General features: G+C 43.6%; 1 protein-coding gene across 1 annotated transcript in view; it reads right to left on the minus strand.

The window, feature by feature from the left end:
• Positions 1–19732, minus strand: part of LOC306936960 (myosin-4-like) — a gene marked incomplete at its 5' end in the record, with an annotated part of 28408 nt that overhangs the window by 1925 nt on the left and 6751 nt on the right. The window contains 26 exons of the mRNA XM_079520627.1: positions 27–197; positions 464–589; positions 2531–2734; positions 3246–3554; positions 3646–3770; positions 5521–5686; positions 6089–6272; positions 7182–7378; positions 7475–7593; positions 7974–8100; positions 8234–8623; positions 8740–8830; positions 8985–9130; positions 9427–9603; positions 9882–10124; positions 10861–11116; positions 11209–11345; positions 12002–12125; positions 13097–13214; positions 13307–13394; positions 15376–15449; positions 16684–16990; positions 17217–17387; positions 17482–17631; positions 18253–18371; positions 19550–19688. Of these exons, the coding sequence (XP_079376753.1) occupies positions 27–197; positions 464–589; positions 2531–2734; positions 3246–3554; positions 3646–3770; positions 5521–5686; positions 6089–6272; positions 7182–7378; positions 7475–7593; positions 7974–8100; positions 8234–8623; positions 8740–8830; positions 8985–9130; positions 9427–9603; positions 9882–10124; positions 10861–11116; positions 11209–11345; positions 12002–12125; positions 13097–13214; positions 13307–13394; positions 15376–15449; positions 16684–16990; positions 17217–17387; positions 17482–17631; positions 18253–18371; positions 19550–19688 (4458 nt within the window). The remainder of the gene's footprint in view (positions 1–26; positions 198–463; positions 590–2530; positions 2735–3245; positions 3555–3645; positions 3771–5520; positions 5687–6088; positions 6273–7181; positions 7379–7474; positions 7594–7973; positions 8101–8233; positions 8624–8739; positions 8831–8984; positions 9131–9426; positions 9604–9881; positions 10125–10860; positions 11117–11208; positions 11346–12001; positions 12126–13096; positions 13215–13306; positions 13395–15375; positions 15450–16683; positions 16991–17216; positions 17388–17481; positions 17632–18252; positions 18372–19549; positions 19689–19732) is intronic.

The raw sequence follows: 19732 nt of genomic DNA on the forward strand, positions 1-19732 counted from the left end.
TTTATTGTTTCATTAAGATACAATACCCTTGATTCCAGTTTTTGGAGTTGCTTCTTTCCACCTTTCATGGCAAGGCTCTCAGCTTCATCGAGGCGCTGCTGCAAGTCCTTCACCGAGACCTCCAAGTTCTTCTTCATTCTCTCCAAGTGAGTGCTAGTGTCTTGTTCTTTCTTCAGCTCCTCAGCCATCATGGCAGCCTAATTAATGCAAACAGGGTTTAGTAAAATATACAAATACAACATTCATGATAAACTATATTGTTTGGAATTTCGGCTTGCATTTCTTTGATAGTGACAGTGGGAGAGAGACAGGAAAGGTGAGCAGAGAGAAGGAATGACATGCAGTAAAGAGCCTTGGGTCAGATTCAAGCCCGGGCCAGCTGCGAGAAGGACTATAGCCTTATTTATGTGGTATGCACTCTTACCAGGTATAGACTCTTAAATGATATAATAAACATGCTTACATCTGTGATCGCTTTTTTAGCTTTCTCTTCAGCATTTCTGGCCTCTTGGACGCTGTCCTCCATCTCACTCTGAACCTGGGTCAAGTCGGTCTCCAACTTCTTCCGGCTGTTTATCAGGCTGGTATTCTAGAAGAGATAGAAAATTAGAGGTGGCAGAGATAAGAGCGCCTTGGAGGTCAAAGGTTATGTTCAGACTGGAAGCACAAATGTCTCAGACTGGACAAAATCTGATTTATACTTTGTCATGGCGGTGACAAATTACAATAGATGATCGACAAGCTACGTTGTGAGCTTGTAGATCGGCTATTTTCAGCCAGTGTCACTTGACAGAGCATTATACTCACCCCTAGGTAGTTACATCGTTACCTTCCTTACCGCAGCAACCAATGCAGATCCATGATCACTTGCAAAAAAACAGTGTGGGCAGTCAGATTTGAGAAAACAAATCGGATTTGCCTTCAGTCTAAACAAAACCAAAGAATTGGGCACAGCCACATTGAAGACATCAATTTACACAACTCCAGAGTGGAGTGCTCTCTTGTCGTTCGTTTATTCAGTGCACTCGGTGCGTTGTCGTTCGAAAATCCAGTGTGCTGCGCACCGGGTGTGCCGAGTGCCTACCCTGAAGCTGGGGTTGTCCGGTGTCGGCGGTGTGAATGCGTCACAGCTGTGGTCGTTCGTAAATAAGGCACACTGTGACGTCACCGCCCACCACACTCAACAAACTGATCACATTCCCGGTGCGCATTTCCGAACGCACCCTTTGTGTCTCTACATTTAAGGTCAATGCCCTATAGGCCTACAGTATATGCACACAGAATAACTAAATGGTAAATGGTGCATTTATATAGCGCCTTTATCCAAGGCGCTTTACAGAGATTGAATACATTCACCCATTCACACACACATTCATACACCGATTGCAGCGGAAGCCATGCAAGGCACCAACCAGCACATCGGGAGCAATTTGGGGTTCAGGGCCCTATTATGCATGTCTTAAGTACCAGGTCTTATTACTTAACTTAAGACCTGGAGGCGTGATCAATGCCATTTGGCTATTCTGAGTGGCCAAACAGCATTGACCACGCCTCCAGGTCTTAAGTTAAGTCATAAGACCTGGTACTTAAGACACGCATAATAGGGCCCATAGTGTCTTGCCCAAGGACACTTCGACATGTAGACAGGAGGAGCCGGGATTCGAACCGCCGACCCACGGATCATTGGACGACCTGCTCTACCTCCTGAGCCACAGTTGCAACACAGTGAGCATAACTCTTCCTACTCGGCCGCTTCCCTATACTTCCTTCACAGGTGTTACCAACAATACTAGTACCACAGACGAAAAACAGTCTAAGTCCAAATTTCAGACTGACCCCTCCACGAAAAGGCCTCGTTGTCCTGACCCCTTATCTATCATTTATACATTATGGATAAATAGTGTGGTCTGTGGCATTCAGTAAGGCTCAGTTCTATTCAGTGTGGCAGTGTGCAGTGGTTCTCAAACTTTTTAATTTCAAGGACCCCCATAACTCTGACGGGTCCATTTGGTTCCATTTGTACACTCTCAGAGTTACACACCCATATGGGGCCATTTGGAACCCATGAGATAAGAAGATCCAAAATGGAAACACGCACATCTCAAAAAAGTTGACGGGTGCTGAACAAAAAATATGCATACAGAAAGAAGGTAGGATGTCCGCACACCGTTCTTAAGCTCCCAGTAGTATTTTATTAGGATTCAACGTTTCGACCCCAATCGGGTCTTCATCAGGAATGAATGGAACCCACTCAAGGACACTTTGGCCCCATTTACACTGGCAGCCAAATCCAGCCTGAATCAGATCTGAGCCACATCCAGATTGGAATCTGATTTGTTTAAATGTGACATGTTGGACTCATTTAAACCAATCGGATTCCAATCTCGATGTGGCACAGATCTGATTCAGGTTAGATTTGTCTGACAGTGTAAATGGGGCCTTTGAGACCAGAATGGAACAGAGCCTGCATTAGTATCACACCCGTGAAAGAAGTAGGGAAGGGTCGTGTGTGCATAGAGCTCATTGGAACCTGTGAGTGGAGAAGCTGCACTCTCTCGCTGGCATCCAACAGCTCCTGCTCGGCCACTTTGCGGCCCTTCTCCGTCTGCTCCAGGGCTCCTCTGAGCTCCTCCATCTCAGCCTGCATCAGGGTGCTCCTGCGCTCAGCCATGGCAACCTGCTCCTTCATGTCATCGTTGGTTCTCAGGGCATCGTCCAGGTGAAGCTGTGCATCCTAGAGAATGTAAATCCATATAGGCGAGTTTCTGTGAGTTCATATTATTATTATCATACAGCAGTGGTTCTCTTCACGTTCTCTGGACCCACACACACACACACACACACACACACACACACACACACACACACACACACACACACACACACACACACACACACACACACACACACACACACACACACACACACACACACACACACACACACACACACACACACACACACACACACACACACACACACACACACACACACACAATTGTAGGAGTTGAGGCATTACATTTTGTTTGACCCAGTTCCACAGATAAATATTGTGAAAATATCAGATCTACAAGCTCACAACACGTTGTAGATCAGCTATTTTCACGATGTTTGCCTCTTTCTTATGCTATTTGACAATTATTTTGTCCAATATTTGACCAGTATTTAGTATAATATATTTTTGGTATTTCTTTCCGTTTTTCCAGGTATTAAAATGGACATACTACGCGTTTGCTGTAGTTTACCTTGAACTGAACCTGTATGATTCTCAGTTGTTTGTGGGCCTCGGCAGCCTGCCTGTTAGCATGGCTCAGCTGGGTCTCCATCTCATTCAGGTCTCCCTCCATCTTCTTCTTCACCCTCAGGGCGTCGTTCCTGCTCCTGACCTCAGCATCCAAGTTGCTTTGCATGGAGTCGATGATTCTCTGGCCGTTTCTCTTCAGCTGCTCAATTTCCTCGTCCTTCTCAGCTATCTTCTTGTCAACCTCAGACTTCACTTGGTTCAGCTCGAGCTGGACGCGAAGGATCTTAGACTCCTCGTGCTCCAAGGAGGCCTAGGATTTCAGCCGGAGAGGCAACGTTAAAACCTAAATTATTTTCAACACAATGGACTACTAGACCTCTTCAAATGTGTAATGCCATTACCTCCGCTTCGTCCAGCGCAGCCTGGGCCTCCAGTCTCTCCTGATCAGCCTGTTTCTTTGATTTCTCAAGATCCTGGGCGGTTTTGCTCGTCTCTCCAAGCTGTTCAGTGAAATCCATAATTTCCTCTGAAAGCACAATAAATGTTTTCAATGTTCCCAATGGTTTTCTTGCAATAGTAATGTTTGGCATGTACAGTGTTGAATATAAATGTTATGGGCTGGCTGTTTTTCTGTTTTTTTCCCTTTTTCCCTATATGGTCTGGCATGGGCGTGTGACTGACTTCCTGGGCTGTGACGTGCTGTATCTGCCTCCTGTGGAACTGCACACCTTGGGGTCATCACCTCATCAAGCCCAGCTGATAAAAGACCTGGCTCGTCACTCCAGCCCTTGCCAGTTTGTCAGTTGCCGATCGGTAAAGTTACTGTGCCTCTGAGCTCTACGTGTTTTGCGTGCAAATCAACTTTATTCTAACTCCTCGTCTCCTTGTGCCCCCAGTGTTCTACGCCGCCTGCCTGCCTGCCTGCCGACCAGCTCAACATAGCCCAACACAGCCCCCAGCTTATTTTTGTTTTTTCACCTGTTTTGTGAATAAATACCTGAGTTTGTATTCATCTGGTTCTGAGTTCTGCTTTTGGGTCCTATCATACTAAACCCTAACAATAAAAGGCCAATGACAATGCCAGCTCTGAGACTGGTTCACAGGTCCTCAATCTGTGCTAGACATAGTCTTATCCAATGTAAGATCATTCATCGGGTTCATTACACAAATGCAAGACTAGCACAGATATTTCCAGACATTAATGATCCATGTAACCGGTGCAGACAACCCGCTGCTGGTCTGTCACACATATATTTCAATCCTATAGAGCGTCGCAGTCCCGCCTCCTACCCTGGACCAGGAAATGAAACCCAATGCATTATTCTCATAGACATTTCTTAAAGTATGTATTTAAAGACGGTTACGCCGCGGACAAAGCCAACTCGAGTCGTGACAACTCATGACAACACAAACAATATTTTGGACCAAACAAATAATTAGAAAGAAGAAAAAAACGGCAGGTTACAACACTTTTTTTGTTGTTTTTCTTCTTTGTAATTATTTGTTTGGTCCAAAATATTGTTTGTGTTGTCATGAGTTGTCACGACTCGAGTTGGCTTTGTCCGCGGCGTAACCGTCTTTAAATAAATACTTTAAGAAATGTCTATGAGAATAATGCATTGGGTTTCATTTCCTGGTCCAGGGTAGGAGGCGGGACTGCGACGCTCTATTCTGACATACTGGGTGTATCCATCCTACCCAACCCGCTAACGGTCTTGTTTGGCATTCCCCCAGGGACTAATATTCCTCTATACCTTAAGAGAATAATCTCCTTTACTTCTCTTTTAGCCAGACGTCTTATACTCCTCAAATATAACATAATGGATGGATAAAGGACGCACTATTCTACCTTAAGCTTGAAAAGATTAGATTCTCACTTAATGGTTCCATGACAACTTTCCAGCAAACATGGACGCCCTTTGTTGACCATGTAAAAACCCTGACTGTAGTCCCAGAGATGAGCGACATTTGAACTAGATAATGGTGAACGCATAGGCCTATGCATTGTACGTGCGTCGTCTAAACCGGTGGCTGTGCGCACACACACAGGTGGTCCCCCCCTCCTTTCTTCTCTCCCCCCTCCCCCCTCTCTTTTAATTTATTTACTTCTTTATTTATTTTTGTATTTTTTTCTTCCCCTTTCTTCAGTATTGTCTCTGCATTGGGGAAGAGTGGGTGGGCATAGTGGGTGGACGGGAGGGAAATGATGGGTGCCTATTTCTATCTATTAACAAATGTATATGTTGACATGAACATTTTAAAGGCCAATGACATACGTTGCAGGTTTTTGTTTTCACGTTTGAGCGTCTCCAGATGTTCCAGGGATTCCTCATAGGAATTCTTCATCTTGAAGTTCTCAGTGCCGACAGAACGCACCTCCTTCAGAGATGACTCCAGCTCTGCCTGAGTCTCCTCATGCTTCTGCTTCCACTCGACCAACACCTAGAGGTACATGTGTAGTGGAATAACTGCAAAACACCCATAGAAACATCTCATGGATTCCAGAAATAACTTCCTTGGCTTTCAACTTATTTATTTTCTAACAAGGGCAGATGAATCACCCAGGGTAACTAGTGTATCATCTGAGTACTATAGACGAATAACAGTTTAAGTCCACACTAATTATCCATAATGTATAAATGATGGATAAGGGGTCAGGACAACGAGGCCTTTTCGTGGAGGGGTCAGAATACAATTTGGACTTAAACGGTTATTCGTCTATTCTATAAACTGAAGCACAATCATGCACTGAAGAATGCACAAACATCATCGTTACCATTTCACAATTCTCACACATTGCTGCATTGGCATTTGACATCGTAAGTATATACATATAAAACAAACCTTATCAAAATGTCTTTGCTTCTTGTCCAAGGCAGCAGCAGTAGCATTTGACCTTTCAACGTCCATCATCATGTCCTCCACCTCTCCCTGCAGCCGCTGTTTAGTCTTCTCCAGAGAAGAACACTTGCTGTTTACAGCCTCCACGGCCTCCTCCGCTTCCTGAAGACGCAACGCAAGCTTCTTCCTGTGGTGCGAGAGCATACAGTATACAGCAGGGGTCTTCAATGTTTTTCAGACCAAGGACCCCCTAGCTGAGAGAGAGAGATGAAGCAGGGACCCCCCCACTACATATCGTATTGTATACAATTTTGCAGATTAACCTTTTTTGAGTGGTGCAAACCACTCCAATAACCAGCTTTGTCTGTACCCGTGTACCTGTACGTGTACCTGTGTACCTGTACGTGGCCCCACGTACAGATGAGCATGGTTGCTATGGTTAGTGTGTGACGTCACTGCACCACTCAGTTCACACGGGTGTGATTTTTCATTGAATAGATGGCTTCATAGACGTGTCTGACTGCACTATCATCATGTAGCATTTCAGACACTTACTGTAACCACTTAAACCTAACTTAAATCCTCAAAACCTGCTCTTGGTCTGCTTTTTCACCCTACACCAAACCTCTTTGCTGAAAACAGCCGATCTAAAAGCTCACAGTGAGGCGTTGTGAGCGTGCTGTTTTCGGCTAATATTACCCTCACACTAGGGATGCTAGGGTTCAAGTGGTTAAGTGTAAAACAAAAAAAATCACACCCGTGTGAACTGAGTGGTGCAGTGACGTCACACACTAACCATAGCAACCATGCTCACCATGCGTGGGGCCACGTACAGGTACACACATACATAGACACATACATAGATACAGACAAAGCTGGTTATTGGAGTGGTTTGCACCACTCAAAAAAAGAAAGAAAAAAGGTACCAATTACACACAGATTTGGTGGGCCACCTGTAGGCCAACTCTGAGGACCCCCTAGGTCCCGGTCGGGTCGAACCCCCTGTTGAAGACCCGTACCGTACAGCATGTCCTGCTGGAATTCCACAAGCTATTTTTGCCACTTTATCAAGTTATATATTGTACACAATTCTTACTTGGCCTCCTCCAGCTCCTCAGTTCGCTGAATGGCATCAGTCTCATACTTGGTTCTCCACTGAGCCACCTCAGCGTTGGCCTTGGACATGCAGCGCTGCAGCTCTGCTTTCGCCTCCTGTTCCTCCTCGTACTGTTCTCTTAAGAGCTCGCAGTCATGACGCGCCGACTGCAAACCGTGAGCCAGGGCATTCTTTGCCTTTGAAAGAACGACAGATGAAAGTGTAAAAACACACTCGTAGATTTCAATCTGAAACATAATTGGGATTGCTTATCCTTTTGTGTCTTCTTTTACCTTGACCTCCTCCTCAAGAAGTCTTTTTAGTTCCTCAATCTGTTGAAGGAAAGCTTGTTTGCCACGAGTCAGCTGTGACATCAGAGATTCTTTTTCTTCCATCTGGCGAGACATTTCACCTTGATAAAGCATGAGAAAAAATGACAAATGTATTGCATCTAATTGCTTTGTTGTTGTTTTTTCCAATAAGCTTTCACCATTGTCTGTCTGTAGCCAAGCTTTCTGTCTCTGTGTGTGTGTGTGTGTGTGTGTGTGTGTGTGTGTGTGTGTGTGTGTGTGTGTGTGTGTGTGTGTGTGTGTGTGTGTGTGTGTGTGTGTGTGTGTGTGTGTGTGTGTGTGTGTGTGTGTGTGTGTGTGTGTGTGTGTGTGTGTGTGTGTGTGTGTGTGTGTGTGTGTGTGTGTGTGTGTGCGTGCGTGCGTGCGTGCGTGCGTGCGTGCGCGCGCGCGCGTGCGTGCGTGCTTAATTACTAGATTATATTTCTTTTCAATAAACTCTCACCATGTTCTGTCTGTAGACGAGCTCTCTGACTTGAAAGGTCGTTTATCAGTCTCTGATGGTCCTCTTCTTTGGTTTTCACCTCATTCAGATGGTCTTCAAGTGAACGGCACATTTTCTCCAAATTAACCTACAATATCCAGGTCCATTTGGGCACATTAACAGGAGGATTTTACAGTTTAGTGTAAATATAAACTCAGCTTAGCACACAATCTAGTGAATTGATGATGAATCATGATCTGTAATGATGCTTAATGACAGACCTTTGATTTAGCAATGGCTTCCGTGTTACTCGACAAGTCATCCACTTCCAGTTTTAACTCGGTCTTGTCTTTCTCCAGTTTCTGTTTGACCCGTTGGAGGTTCTCAATTTGCTCTCCCAGCTCAGCCATGCTGTCTGCGTGTTTCTTTCGCAGAGCGGCAGACGTGGCCTCATGCTGCAGCGTGGCCTCTTCAAGGTCTCGCCGCAGCCTCTGGAACTCTGCTTCGCGCTTCTTGTTCATCTCGATCTGAGCAGCAGTGGCTCCTCCGGCCTCCTCCAACCTCTCGCTGATCTCCTCCAGTTCCCTGGAGACATCAGACCTCTGCTTCTCCACTCTGGCCCGAGCAGAACGCTCAGACTCAATTTCCTCCTCTAGCTCCTCAATTCGAGCCTGTGTGCAACATGAGTTTTGAAGTACTGTCATTGTATAATGAACATCCCTATGATAACTAAACAATCAGAACAACAGTAAGTTATTAACTTGTGAAATCCAGAACGGTAAATCACCTGAAGCTCTTTTATCTTCTTCTGAAGCTGTGTATCAAGGACTTGCTCATCTTCAACCTTACTCTGCAGCTGTGACAACTCTAAGTCTTTTCTGTAAAATGAAGTCAAGCATGGTGACGTAGAATAAAAGGGACAGACAAAACAAAAGAAATACCAATAATGAAACCTTACATACTATGAGCCTAAATAACTATTTATTACGATACTAGGTTCGTCACAACATTGTGAATAAGAAGACATGTTACTTTTTCAGCTTCTCATCCAGCTGAAGCTTTTCATTTTCCAGATCCATGAGAGACTCATGGGCAAGTTTCACATCAGCCTCAAGCTTTCTCTTCACCCGTTCAAGGTCCATGCGGATCTTCTTTTCTTGCTCCAGTGAACCCTCCATCTATTAAAAAGGCCATATTTTTCCACTTTCTGAGTAAATGTTTGAAAAAGATGGAGCATTCCGGAGTCAAAGCTTTAGAGACCAATGACAACATACAAAATCATAAAAGATCACTTCCTGAAAACAAATGTTATATGAAAAATAATGTTATTATTAGTTTAGTAATTGCACCTTCCATACATGGGATGTATAATTATAAAAGTAATAGATGCCCAAGGAATGCAATGATTTTGTTAAACATTTTTTTATAGTAAACCGTAATTCTGTTCAAATCTCTTTTATGAAATGTAACTCACATCGTCCACCTGTTGTTCCAACTTGGCCTTGGCTTTGGTCAGTGAGTTGACCTTGTCCTCCTCTGACTGAAGGTCATCCAGTGTCTGCTGGTGAGCTTCCTGCAGAGCCTTCTTCTCTCTGCTCAGTTTGCTGATGTTGTCCTCTTGGCTCAGGATCTCTTCTGTGAGATTCTTCATCTGAAGAGATAGAAAGACACAGTCGCTGTGGCTTAGCGCAGTGGTTCTCAAACATTATCATGTCCAGGACCAGGACCCTCAAATGTTTGTATGTTGTGGGGCCCATATATATATATAAAAATAAAAATAAAGCCAAGGGTGGAGGGGCTAGACAAAATATTTGCACCGAGGCCTATCACCATGATGGTAGCCACATCATGGTGGTCCCGACCCGCTGAAACAGTGTTTAGGGTCCTTGAAATGAAAACGGTTGAGGATCACTGAAGCACTTCAGTTACCTTGTTCTCCACTGCATGTTTCTCCTTCTCCACCTTGGTCAGGGTGAGCTCCAGGTCGTCCATGTCCTTCTTCAGCTCGGAGCACTCGTCCTCCAGCTTCCTCTTCTTGGCGGTGAGCTCGGCGTTCACCTCCTCCTCGTCCTCCATCCTCTCCATCACCTCCTTCAGCTTGGCCTCCTGCTGGATCTGCCTCTTGATGAGCCCCTCACACCTCTCCTCCGCATCCAGCAGGTTGTCACACTCCTGACATTATATAGGAGAAAGTGCTGATATTACATAGGTCTTATTGGAGAGAGATTCGGGGTTTCGATTTGCTGGGGGGCATGGGAGGGAAAGTTCATGCCCCTGTGTTTGATATCTCCGCACCCCCCTTCTTGTCATTCATTGTTGTCACCAGATGTTGTATGTCTGCTTTGGTAAGACTTAATTAAGTATGCAGTTCCTTCTGGGGAAATGTAGATTATGACATGGTATATCACAATTTAACAATTTAATAAAAACTTTAACCACACTATAAATCCAGCCCAGCGATAGTTCAGGTAAGCACAGAAGCCCGACATACTGACGTCCGACACACAATAGTCCGACACCCTACCCCAAACCCTAACCCTAACCCTACCCCAAACCCTAACCGCACACGGAAGCCACAGGTGAGTCATAACCGGCCACGCATGTGTCAAAAACGGCAAAACATGACGGAGCCACGGGTGAGTCTTAACCGGTCACATATGTTGGACTATTGGTATGTCGGACTAAGAGGTGGGGGGTAGTCACTTGACTAAGGGAGGATTTTCTCTCCCTTTGGCCTGCTGAAAGGTGGATTTTCAGGCCTGTTTTAAAGGACGCCAGTGATTTGCATTTTCTGAGGGAAGGGGTGAGGGGCGGGCATTCCACACTTGGGTGGCAGTGCTGTAGAAGGAGAATCTACCCGTGTTTGTTTTAAAAATGGATGTACGGCTGTGTGTGTGGATGAACTTACAGCCTGGAATTGAAGAAGAAGATCGTTCTTCTCTTGTACAATGGAGACCATCTTCTCCTCGAGCTCTTTGCGTCTGCTGTCCGATTTGACCACGTTGTCCGTGAGCTTGGTGAAGTCCACCTTCATCTGGGCCATCTCCTTCTCCGCTTCCGCACTCTTCAGGAGGGGCTTGAGTTTGAAGTACAGCTTCATCCATGGCCAGTGCTTGACGTTCATGAACGAACGGAAGTTGTACTGGATGGTGTAGATGGCCTCCCTAGTTAACAAAGCAAGACCAGAACGGTTTTCTGTTCCGAGTTCAACCTGCAGTGATATTAATGTTGATTTCAGTAACTAAGTTATCTTTACTTTCTGAGCATCATGGTCTGGTAGTCCAGTCTGACCACGTAGCCACGGCACAGCGCCTGAGTGGACGTCACCACCTGGGCCAGGCGCTCGTCTCTCATCTCTTCCAACGTTCCAAGGAGACCAGCTTTAAAAAAGACCTGAAAGAACATCAAGGAGACCAGCTTTAAAAAAGACCTGGAAGAACATCAAGGAGACCAGCTTTAAAAAAGACCTGGAAGAACATCAAGGAGACCAGCTTTAAAAAAGACCTGGAAGAACATCAAGGAGACAGCTTTAGAAAAGACCTGGAAGAACATCAAGGAGACAGCTTTAGAAAAGACCTGAAAGAACATCAAGGAGACCAGCTTTAAAAAAGACCTGAAAGAACATCAAGGAGACCAGCTTTAAAAAAGACCTGGAAGAACATCAAGGAGACCAGCTTTAAAAAAGACCTGGAAGAACATCAAGGAGACCAGCTTTAGAAAAGACCTGGAAGAACATCAAGGAGACCAGCTTTAGAAAAGACCTGGAAGAACATCCGATAGATTGCTTGTTTATTTGAAATACAGTATAACTGTGAGCTTGTAGATTGGCTATTTTCAGAGCGCAACACCTGAGCGCAAGCAAACATAATGTCTTTTAGTTCTACTGGAACTCTTCTCCACTAGTCCCTCCCTAACATTTAGTCCAGTTTGTATTTGTTGCCGAAATTGTCGGTAGTTGGTATTTGTTGCCGAAATTTTCGGTAGTCGACGGGACATTTTTCGCCATAGTTTTTAGTCGACGACATTATAACACTGAGACCAACAGTCACCTTGGTGTGTCCAAACTTGTACTGTGTGTGATCCACATCGATGGATCCCAGGACTCTCTCAGCCGCCGTCTTGTTGTCCATGAACTGTCCCTCTGGAACAGCACTGGCATTGAGGATCCTGTACCTGTGTGGGAGATAGATAGATACTTTATTGATCCTCCAAACTAAATTCCGATGATCCTATAGCTCATACAGGCATACAATAAGGTAAAAAATACTATACATCAGAAAGGGGGGGGGGGGGGGGGGGGGAGTAATCCACGCAACTCGTGAACAGTTCGCCCCACCGACTTCAAATTCGACACACACGTTCCACACCCCCACAGGGAATGCAGTGCCCGGTGTCAAATGAAATGAAATCGCTGAAATCGTTATGTGGTGGAAACGAGCACCATCTCAGAAGGGGTGCCCAAAAATGTGGACACATTAAAGGCTTTTTTAAAGGAAAAATCCAAAATGGCCACCAGAAATTACCTATTATTCCTAAAGGTGATATAATTCTGAAATCCTGACTGATTCTGCCAAGTATACCCATGAAAGATGTCTTAAATATGTTTTGCCAAAATGCCAAAAATTTACTCAAAAACCACTCCACATTAATCCCTTTCTGAGGGATATATTGTCAATGCCAAAAAGACAACTTTTACAAGACCCTATGAATGATTACCAATAGATAATATTGATATATATAATGTATACAGTATAGTGCATAATAAGACAGTCAAATGTAAAGCCAGCCACTACTAGTGCACTGCATGTTCAGGGCATGGCCATTTGACCAACGTGACGGTTCGGAACACATGAACTGTGGTATGGCCCTGCTTCCAGCATTCTCAAGAACCGCTCATCCAATTGACTTCACACCAGAGAGTGAAATCACGTTGGGCCCACAGCAGTAGCTAAAACCTCGGCTACATTGAAAATGAGGGCTTGCCCTCATTTTCAATACTTCTGAGTATGAATAAAGGTGATGATGATGATGATTATGACACCCACCAAGCATGAAGTAGATCGGATTAACAGTTCTCAAGATATTTGAACGACAGTCAGGCAGACAGACGTTTCATGAATTTATATAGATAGATGCCAAAGTACCTCTGCTTGAAGTCCCCGTAGGCTATTCGGCTGGGAAATCCCTTTCTACATATCCTGATGCCCTCCAGCACGCCGTTACAGCGCAGCTGGTGGATAACCAGATGGTTTTCCATAATTCCTGCAATGATTCATGAAGTTAAAAACATACACTGGTCTGCATGTTCTTTCACGGGATGGATTTTATCCGACTGAGGTGATTATCAAACCGACCTGGGGTCTTTGACTCATTTGGAATCAAACACCGTACAAAGTGAGGATGAGTGGTTCTCAGATTGGTCATGAGCTTGCCAAGGTTCTCCTGGGAAAATAGGGAAAAAAAGACTCATTCAACTGTCATTTCAGTTAGCTTTTCCTTATTTTTCAAACATGGTTTTGTTTTTATTTCAATAAAATCTTTGAAATGTTTCATAGTTTTAGAAATATAGTGCTTTCAAATTTGAGAAATTCACAATGGGGCTCAATGGCAGATATTGGCACGTCAAAAAAGCACTTTCACCTAGAAACTCCATTCCCACTTTTTATAATTCAGCTTACTGTGGAGACACATGCTGGAACTTTTTACTTTGAAATGATTTGTAGTTTCGGAGTTATTTAACTTAAACGCCCAATGCAGTCTCAATGGCAATAGCACAAACTTTGGCATGCTACTAGTCCTACATACGTATACCTAGAAACCCCATTCAAACCTATTTAGGTTCATCTTACGGTGGACATGTTTGCCTGAAAAGGAATCTTTGAAATGTTTCATAGTTTTAGAAATATAGTGCTTTCAAATTTGAGAAATGTATAATGGGGCTCAATGGCAGCTCTATGGCACGTCAAAAAATCACTTTCACCTAGAAACTCCATTCACACATTTTATAATTCAGCTTACTGTGGAGACACATGCTGGAACTTTTTACTTTGAAATGTTTTGTAGTTTCTGAGTTATTTAACTTAAACGCCCAATGCATTCTCAATGGCAATAGCACAAACTTTGGCATGCTACTAGTCCTACACATCAGGGGTGCCCACACATTTATGACGTGAGATCTACTTTCAAAATTACCAGCTCAACAAGATCTACCCACTGAAAAAATAAGCGTACCATTGCTGAAAATAGTTTAAATATATAATGTACCTGGGGGGGCTTTGGAATAGGGAGGGGGGAGAAATTATGACAGGCAGTTTCTGCTGTCAAAATATGTCCCCCCCGTATTTAACTTAAACGCCCAATGCATTCTCAATGGCAATAGCACAAACTTTGGCATGCTACTATACATACTTACACCTAGAAACCCCATTCAAACCTATTTAGGTTCATCTTACGGTGGACATGTTTGCCTGAAATGGAACTTTGAAATGTTTCATAGTTTTAGAAATATATAGTGCTTTCAAATTTGAGAAATGTATAATGGGGCTCAATGGCAGCTCTATGGCACGTCAAAAAAATTACTTTCACCTAGAAACTCTATTCACACATTTTATAATTCAGCTTACTGTGGAGACACATGCTGGAACTTTTTACTTTGAAATGATTTGTAGTTTCTGAGTTATTTAACTTAAACGCCCAATGCATTCTCAATGGCAATAGCACAAACTTTGGCATGCTACTAGTCCTACATACTTACACCTAGAAACCCCATTCAAACCTATTTAGGTTCATCTTACGGTGGACATGTTTGCCTGAAATGGAATCTTTGAAATGTTTCATAGTTTTAGAAATATATAGTGCTTTCAAATTTGAGAAATGTATAATGGGGCTCAATGGCAGATATTGGCACGTCAAAAAGTCACTTTCACCTAGAAACTCCATTCACACATTTTATAATTCAGCTTACTGTGGAGACACATGCTGGAACTTTTTACTTTGAAATGATTTGTAGTTTCTGAGTTATTTAACTTAAACGCCCAATGCATTCTCAATGGCAATAGCACAAACTTTGGCATGCTGCTAGTCCTACATACTTACACCTAGAAACCCCATTCAAACCTATTTAGGTTCATCTTACGGTGGACATGTTTGCCTGAAATTGAATCTTTGAAATGTTTCATAGTTTTAGAAATATAGTGCTTTCAAATTTGAGAAATGTATAATGGGGCTCAATGGCAGATATTGGCACGTCAAAAAAGCACTTTCACCTAGAAACTCCATTCACACATTTTATAATTCAGCTTACTGTGGAGACACATGCTGGAACTTTTTACTTTGAAATGATTTGTAGTTTCTCAGATATTTAACTTAAACGCTAGCTAGTGCATGTGCAATGTTCATAATATGTACTGTGTCAACGGTTTACCCTGAACAGAGCTGACACTGTCTGGAAAGATGATCCCTTCTTCTTTGCGCCTTTCTTGCTTCCTGCAGGTGCTTCTGCAGAAAAACAATTAACAAATTAATTTGTATTGATGTGCATTATTTATGCTAATGAAAACTATGTCCAATGTTCCTTTTTGAGTCCATGAACTTGTAACGATCATACTCAAGGAGTGACCTTAACCGTTTGAACTGATTGATTTGATTTTAAGTACTGCAAAAAATGTTTGACTGTATATTTCATTATTTAATTTCATAGTGACATACAGTATCCTACTTTCAAACTCATTTCCCCATGTTATCCATTAATATTCACTTGGTGTAGTGATACAATTCAGAATTATAAATGTGATAATTGAAAATCAGAGGCAGGACTTGGAAAAACCCTTAATTACCATCTGTTCCAAATAAGCTATAGCGTACAGCATGGCCAGTTTTTTTGACTGATGACTTCTGGTACAGCTATACAATGGCTCCAGTGTAGTCACAAGCTCTTAATATTTTCAATTGGTTAAATATCTAAAACACTCACAGACTTTCAACCTGTCATTATGGGTGAACATTGTAAACATTCTTTTCCCGTTTTCTTTTCTTTTTTTGAGTGGTGCAACCACTCCAAGGAACAGCAATGTCCCTATGGGACTGTGAGACTATGTTAGTACCAGTAGGGGCAAAAGTGGCGCTGTTGTGCCAGAAACAGAGAGAGAGAGATAGTGTTGCACTGTTGCCTGCTAATGAGAGAGAGAGAGAGAGAGAGAGAGAGAGAGAGAGAGGGGAGTTGCACCACTCAGTTCACACGGGTCTGAAAATTGTGAAAAAAGCAGATCTACAATCTCACAACACGTTGCATCATAATGTGTTGTGGATCGGCTATTCTTGCTACATTTGCAATCAGAAATGTAGACCTACATGGGGACCTACCACGGGTCACAGACAAAGTCAGAGAGAGAAGGATGAGGCTGGCAGGGCACTCTGTCAGGCACCCAGAAGTGCCAGAACTAACTATTGACTCTATGGGAGCCAACCCAGGGCAGAGCCACGAGGGGCAAGAAGCACACCACCTACGTAGACGCACTGCGGCGCGACAGCTTAACTAACAACACTGTAGAGTTCAAGAACCTGATGTTAGATAGGAGAGTGTGGAGGGCAGTGACCCGAGTTGGTGTTGGCTATAGAGTCGATAGACCACACTCTCCCATCGCATCAACACATGACAAAGTATTAGCGTAATGATACATTTCAGAATTATAAATGTGATTTATTTTTCATAATTGAAAAACCTCATCATTACCATCTGTTCCAGAGAAGCTAGCGTACAGCATGGACAGTATTCTGACCGAGGACTTCTGGTACAGCTGCACGACAGACTCGTTCAGCGGGTCTTTGTTCTTGTCGAGCCAGCCGCCGATGTTGTAGTCCACGGTGCCAGCGTAGTGCACCAGGGTGAAGTGGGCCTCCGCCCGGCCCTTCACAGGCTTGGGCTTCATGAAGCAGTCGTTCTTGCCGAGGTGCTGGTCGTACAGTTTGTTCTTGAAGGAAACGTCCGACGCCTTGGGGAACATGCACTCCTCCTCGAGGATGGCGAAGATGCCCATCGGCTTGTTGGACATAATCGTAGGTATAAACGTGAGATATAGTCATCTCTGAGATAAAGCGACTGTAACATATTGGGATAGAGGATGGAGAAGATGCCCATCGGCTATTTGAACAAGAGTTATCATTAATTATCAGAAAACGGTACAAGGCTAAGTGTTCCTTCCGTTTTAATTTGACTTAAGATATTGCCACTTGTAACGTCCGTGATCATTAACCTACAGTACATACCTTCTCAATAAGCTCAATGCAGGCAGCCAAGTCCATGCCGAAGTCAATGAACTCCCATTCGATCCCCTCTTTCTTGTATTCTTCTTGTTCCAACACAAACATATGGTGGTTGAAAAACTGTTGCAGCTTCTCATTCGTGCAGTTAATACACAGCTGTTCCAGCGTGTTGAACTGAGGGAGCATGCATCATATACAGTATTCATTAACATTATTCATCAAGCCATCAGGTGCATTATGAGCTGTGCACGCAGATTTCAGCACGTACATCAAATATTTCAAAGCCAGCGATATCCAGAACACCAATGAAGTGCTGTCTAGACTGTTTTGTGTCTAGCTGCTGGTTGATTCGCACAACCATCCACAAGAACATCTTCTCGTAGACTGATTTACCGAGGGCTCCAACAGAGTTATACACCTAGAAAAAGAAGAGAATGAAAGGAGGTCTTCACTTATAAACAAAGGCCTAGAAACATGAAACAATTTTGGCCATTAGGGTTGCACAATTACTTGAAAACGAAGTATATATTGTTTCTCTTATAATTTTTATATCACAATTTTGGAACCCATTTTTCACACCTGTGTCAATTATCTAATGTGATCCTGGGCTCTACACACCCTCCGCCAACCTGGGGAGAGCAACAGACTTGAACTCATGCTTCCTTCATGCATGAGTGTCCAAGTCGCTCCTTTACACCTGACAGGGGGGAGTTTCCCTGGTTGAACGTAGCACATGGAAGGAACACGTTATTCCGACCAGTTCCTTTCCCCTCCATCAAGCGCCCCGGCTGGCCAGGGGGAGGCAGTTTAGAGACCAGGATCACTGCATGTTTTTTGTGAGGTTACCTACCCTTCACCATTCCACAAGGGTTAATGACAGGAGCATTGTACAACCTATATGTCCCACAAGGCACAGAGACCACTGCGGAACATTTGACCAATGATATGTTACTGATCAAAACGATAAGCAGCAAAGGCAATAAGAAAGTGATAAAAAACATCAATATAAATAAAAAGCAAGCATTCTGAGTAATCTTACCTGCTGAACATTCTGTCCTTTTGTGACGTACTCGTTTCCAACTTTAACTCTGGGACAACAGAGATTTTTAAGCAGGTCTGCCGAGTTCAGACCCATCAGATATGCTGCCTTATCAGCTTCTGGACAACATAAAAGAAAATAAGTGTAATCCTTAATATCAAAGCACTTGATTCTTTGGAATAGTACAGCACTGTAGGTCTGTGCTTTAGTCAGGTGGTTGTATTTATGATGCATATCAGTGGTTCCCAAACCTTTCTCAAAAGAGAGACTAGACGTTTGCCTGGGACCCAAACTAGTGAAAAAGGCAGATCTACAAGCGCACATCGCATCGCGCAGCATTGCGAGCATATAGATTGTCTATTTTCACTAGCCTGGCGACTCATAGCTAGGATTCACTGACGCTTCCTCCGAGGAGGAATCTTCAGTGAATCCCCGCTAAAAGGCTGGCCAAGCCAGGCTATATTTTCACTACTTATTTTTATTTAAGATATATATTTTGGCGTTGTCTGCCTTTATAGAGCGTCGCAGTCCCGCCCCCCTACCAGGGCCCAAAAAAAGGTTGCAACACTTTTTTTGTTGTTTTTCTTCTTTGTAATTATTTGTTTGGTCCAAAATATTGTGTTTGGTCCAAAATATTGTGTTTGTTGTCATGATTTGTCACAACTTGAGTTGGCTTTGTCCGCGGCGTAACAGTCTTTAAATAAATACTCTTTGAAATGTCTATGGGAAAAATGCATTTGGAATCATTTCCTGGGCCTGGCGTCGTCATGAAAGGGGGCGGGACAGGAAATGGGGAGAGAGATGGGGGGGAAGACATGCGGCAAAGGCCGTCGGGATCGTACCCCCAGCACGCCGTCAGGCTGGCTTGCCAAGCCTGGTGCCCAGACGGTTGAGCTAACCGTCCGGGCCTATTTTCACTACTTGTCTCAGTGCCACAGGACGCCTTTGGACACCTCCCCCTGGTGGCGGAGAGTGCCAATGGTGCCTTTGGACGCCTTTTTGAAAAAAGTCCATATTTTGAAAATTGCTCTAATCTGCATGTCAGGTGATGACATGCACATGACATGCACAATATAATTTCATTTTCTTTCTTTTATTTATAATGGGCTTCGGTGGCAACGAGGGCCAAAACTGGTGTTCACCAGGTGGCACTGAATGAGTTGGTGTTTACTGTTTTATTTATTTATTATTATTTATTTACCCACTGTTTGGGAATCAGTGATGTAAATGAAGTGGAGCCAAAATTAAAAGGTTAAGAGACAATTCAATTAAATCAAAAGTTTAAGAGACAACTCACCCTCTGTGCCATCAGGCTCCGCCTGCTCCTCTCTCTGCTTCTGTTTGAACTTCATGTTCCCATAATGCATCACTGCACCGGTCATCTTGTAAATGCCCATTTTCTCATCAGCAGTGAAGCCCAGAATATCAATGGCTTCCTGTTTCATTAAGTAGATAAATTAATGCTGAATTAAGTGCTTTA

This window comes from Electrona antarctica (genome assembly GCF_951216825.1).
Source record: "Electrona antarctica genome assembly, chromosome: 14".
Classification (NCBI taxonomy): Eukaryota; Metazoa; Chordata; class Actinopteri; order Myctophiformes; family Myctophidae; genus Electrona; species Electrona antarctica.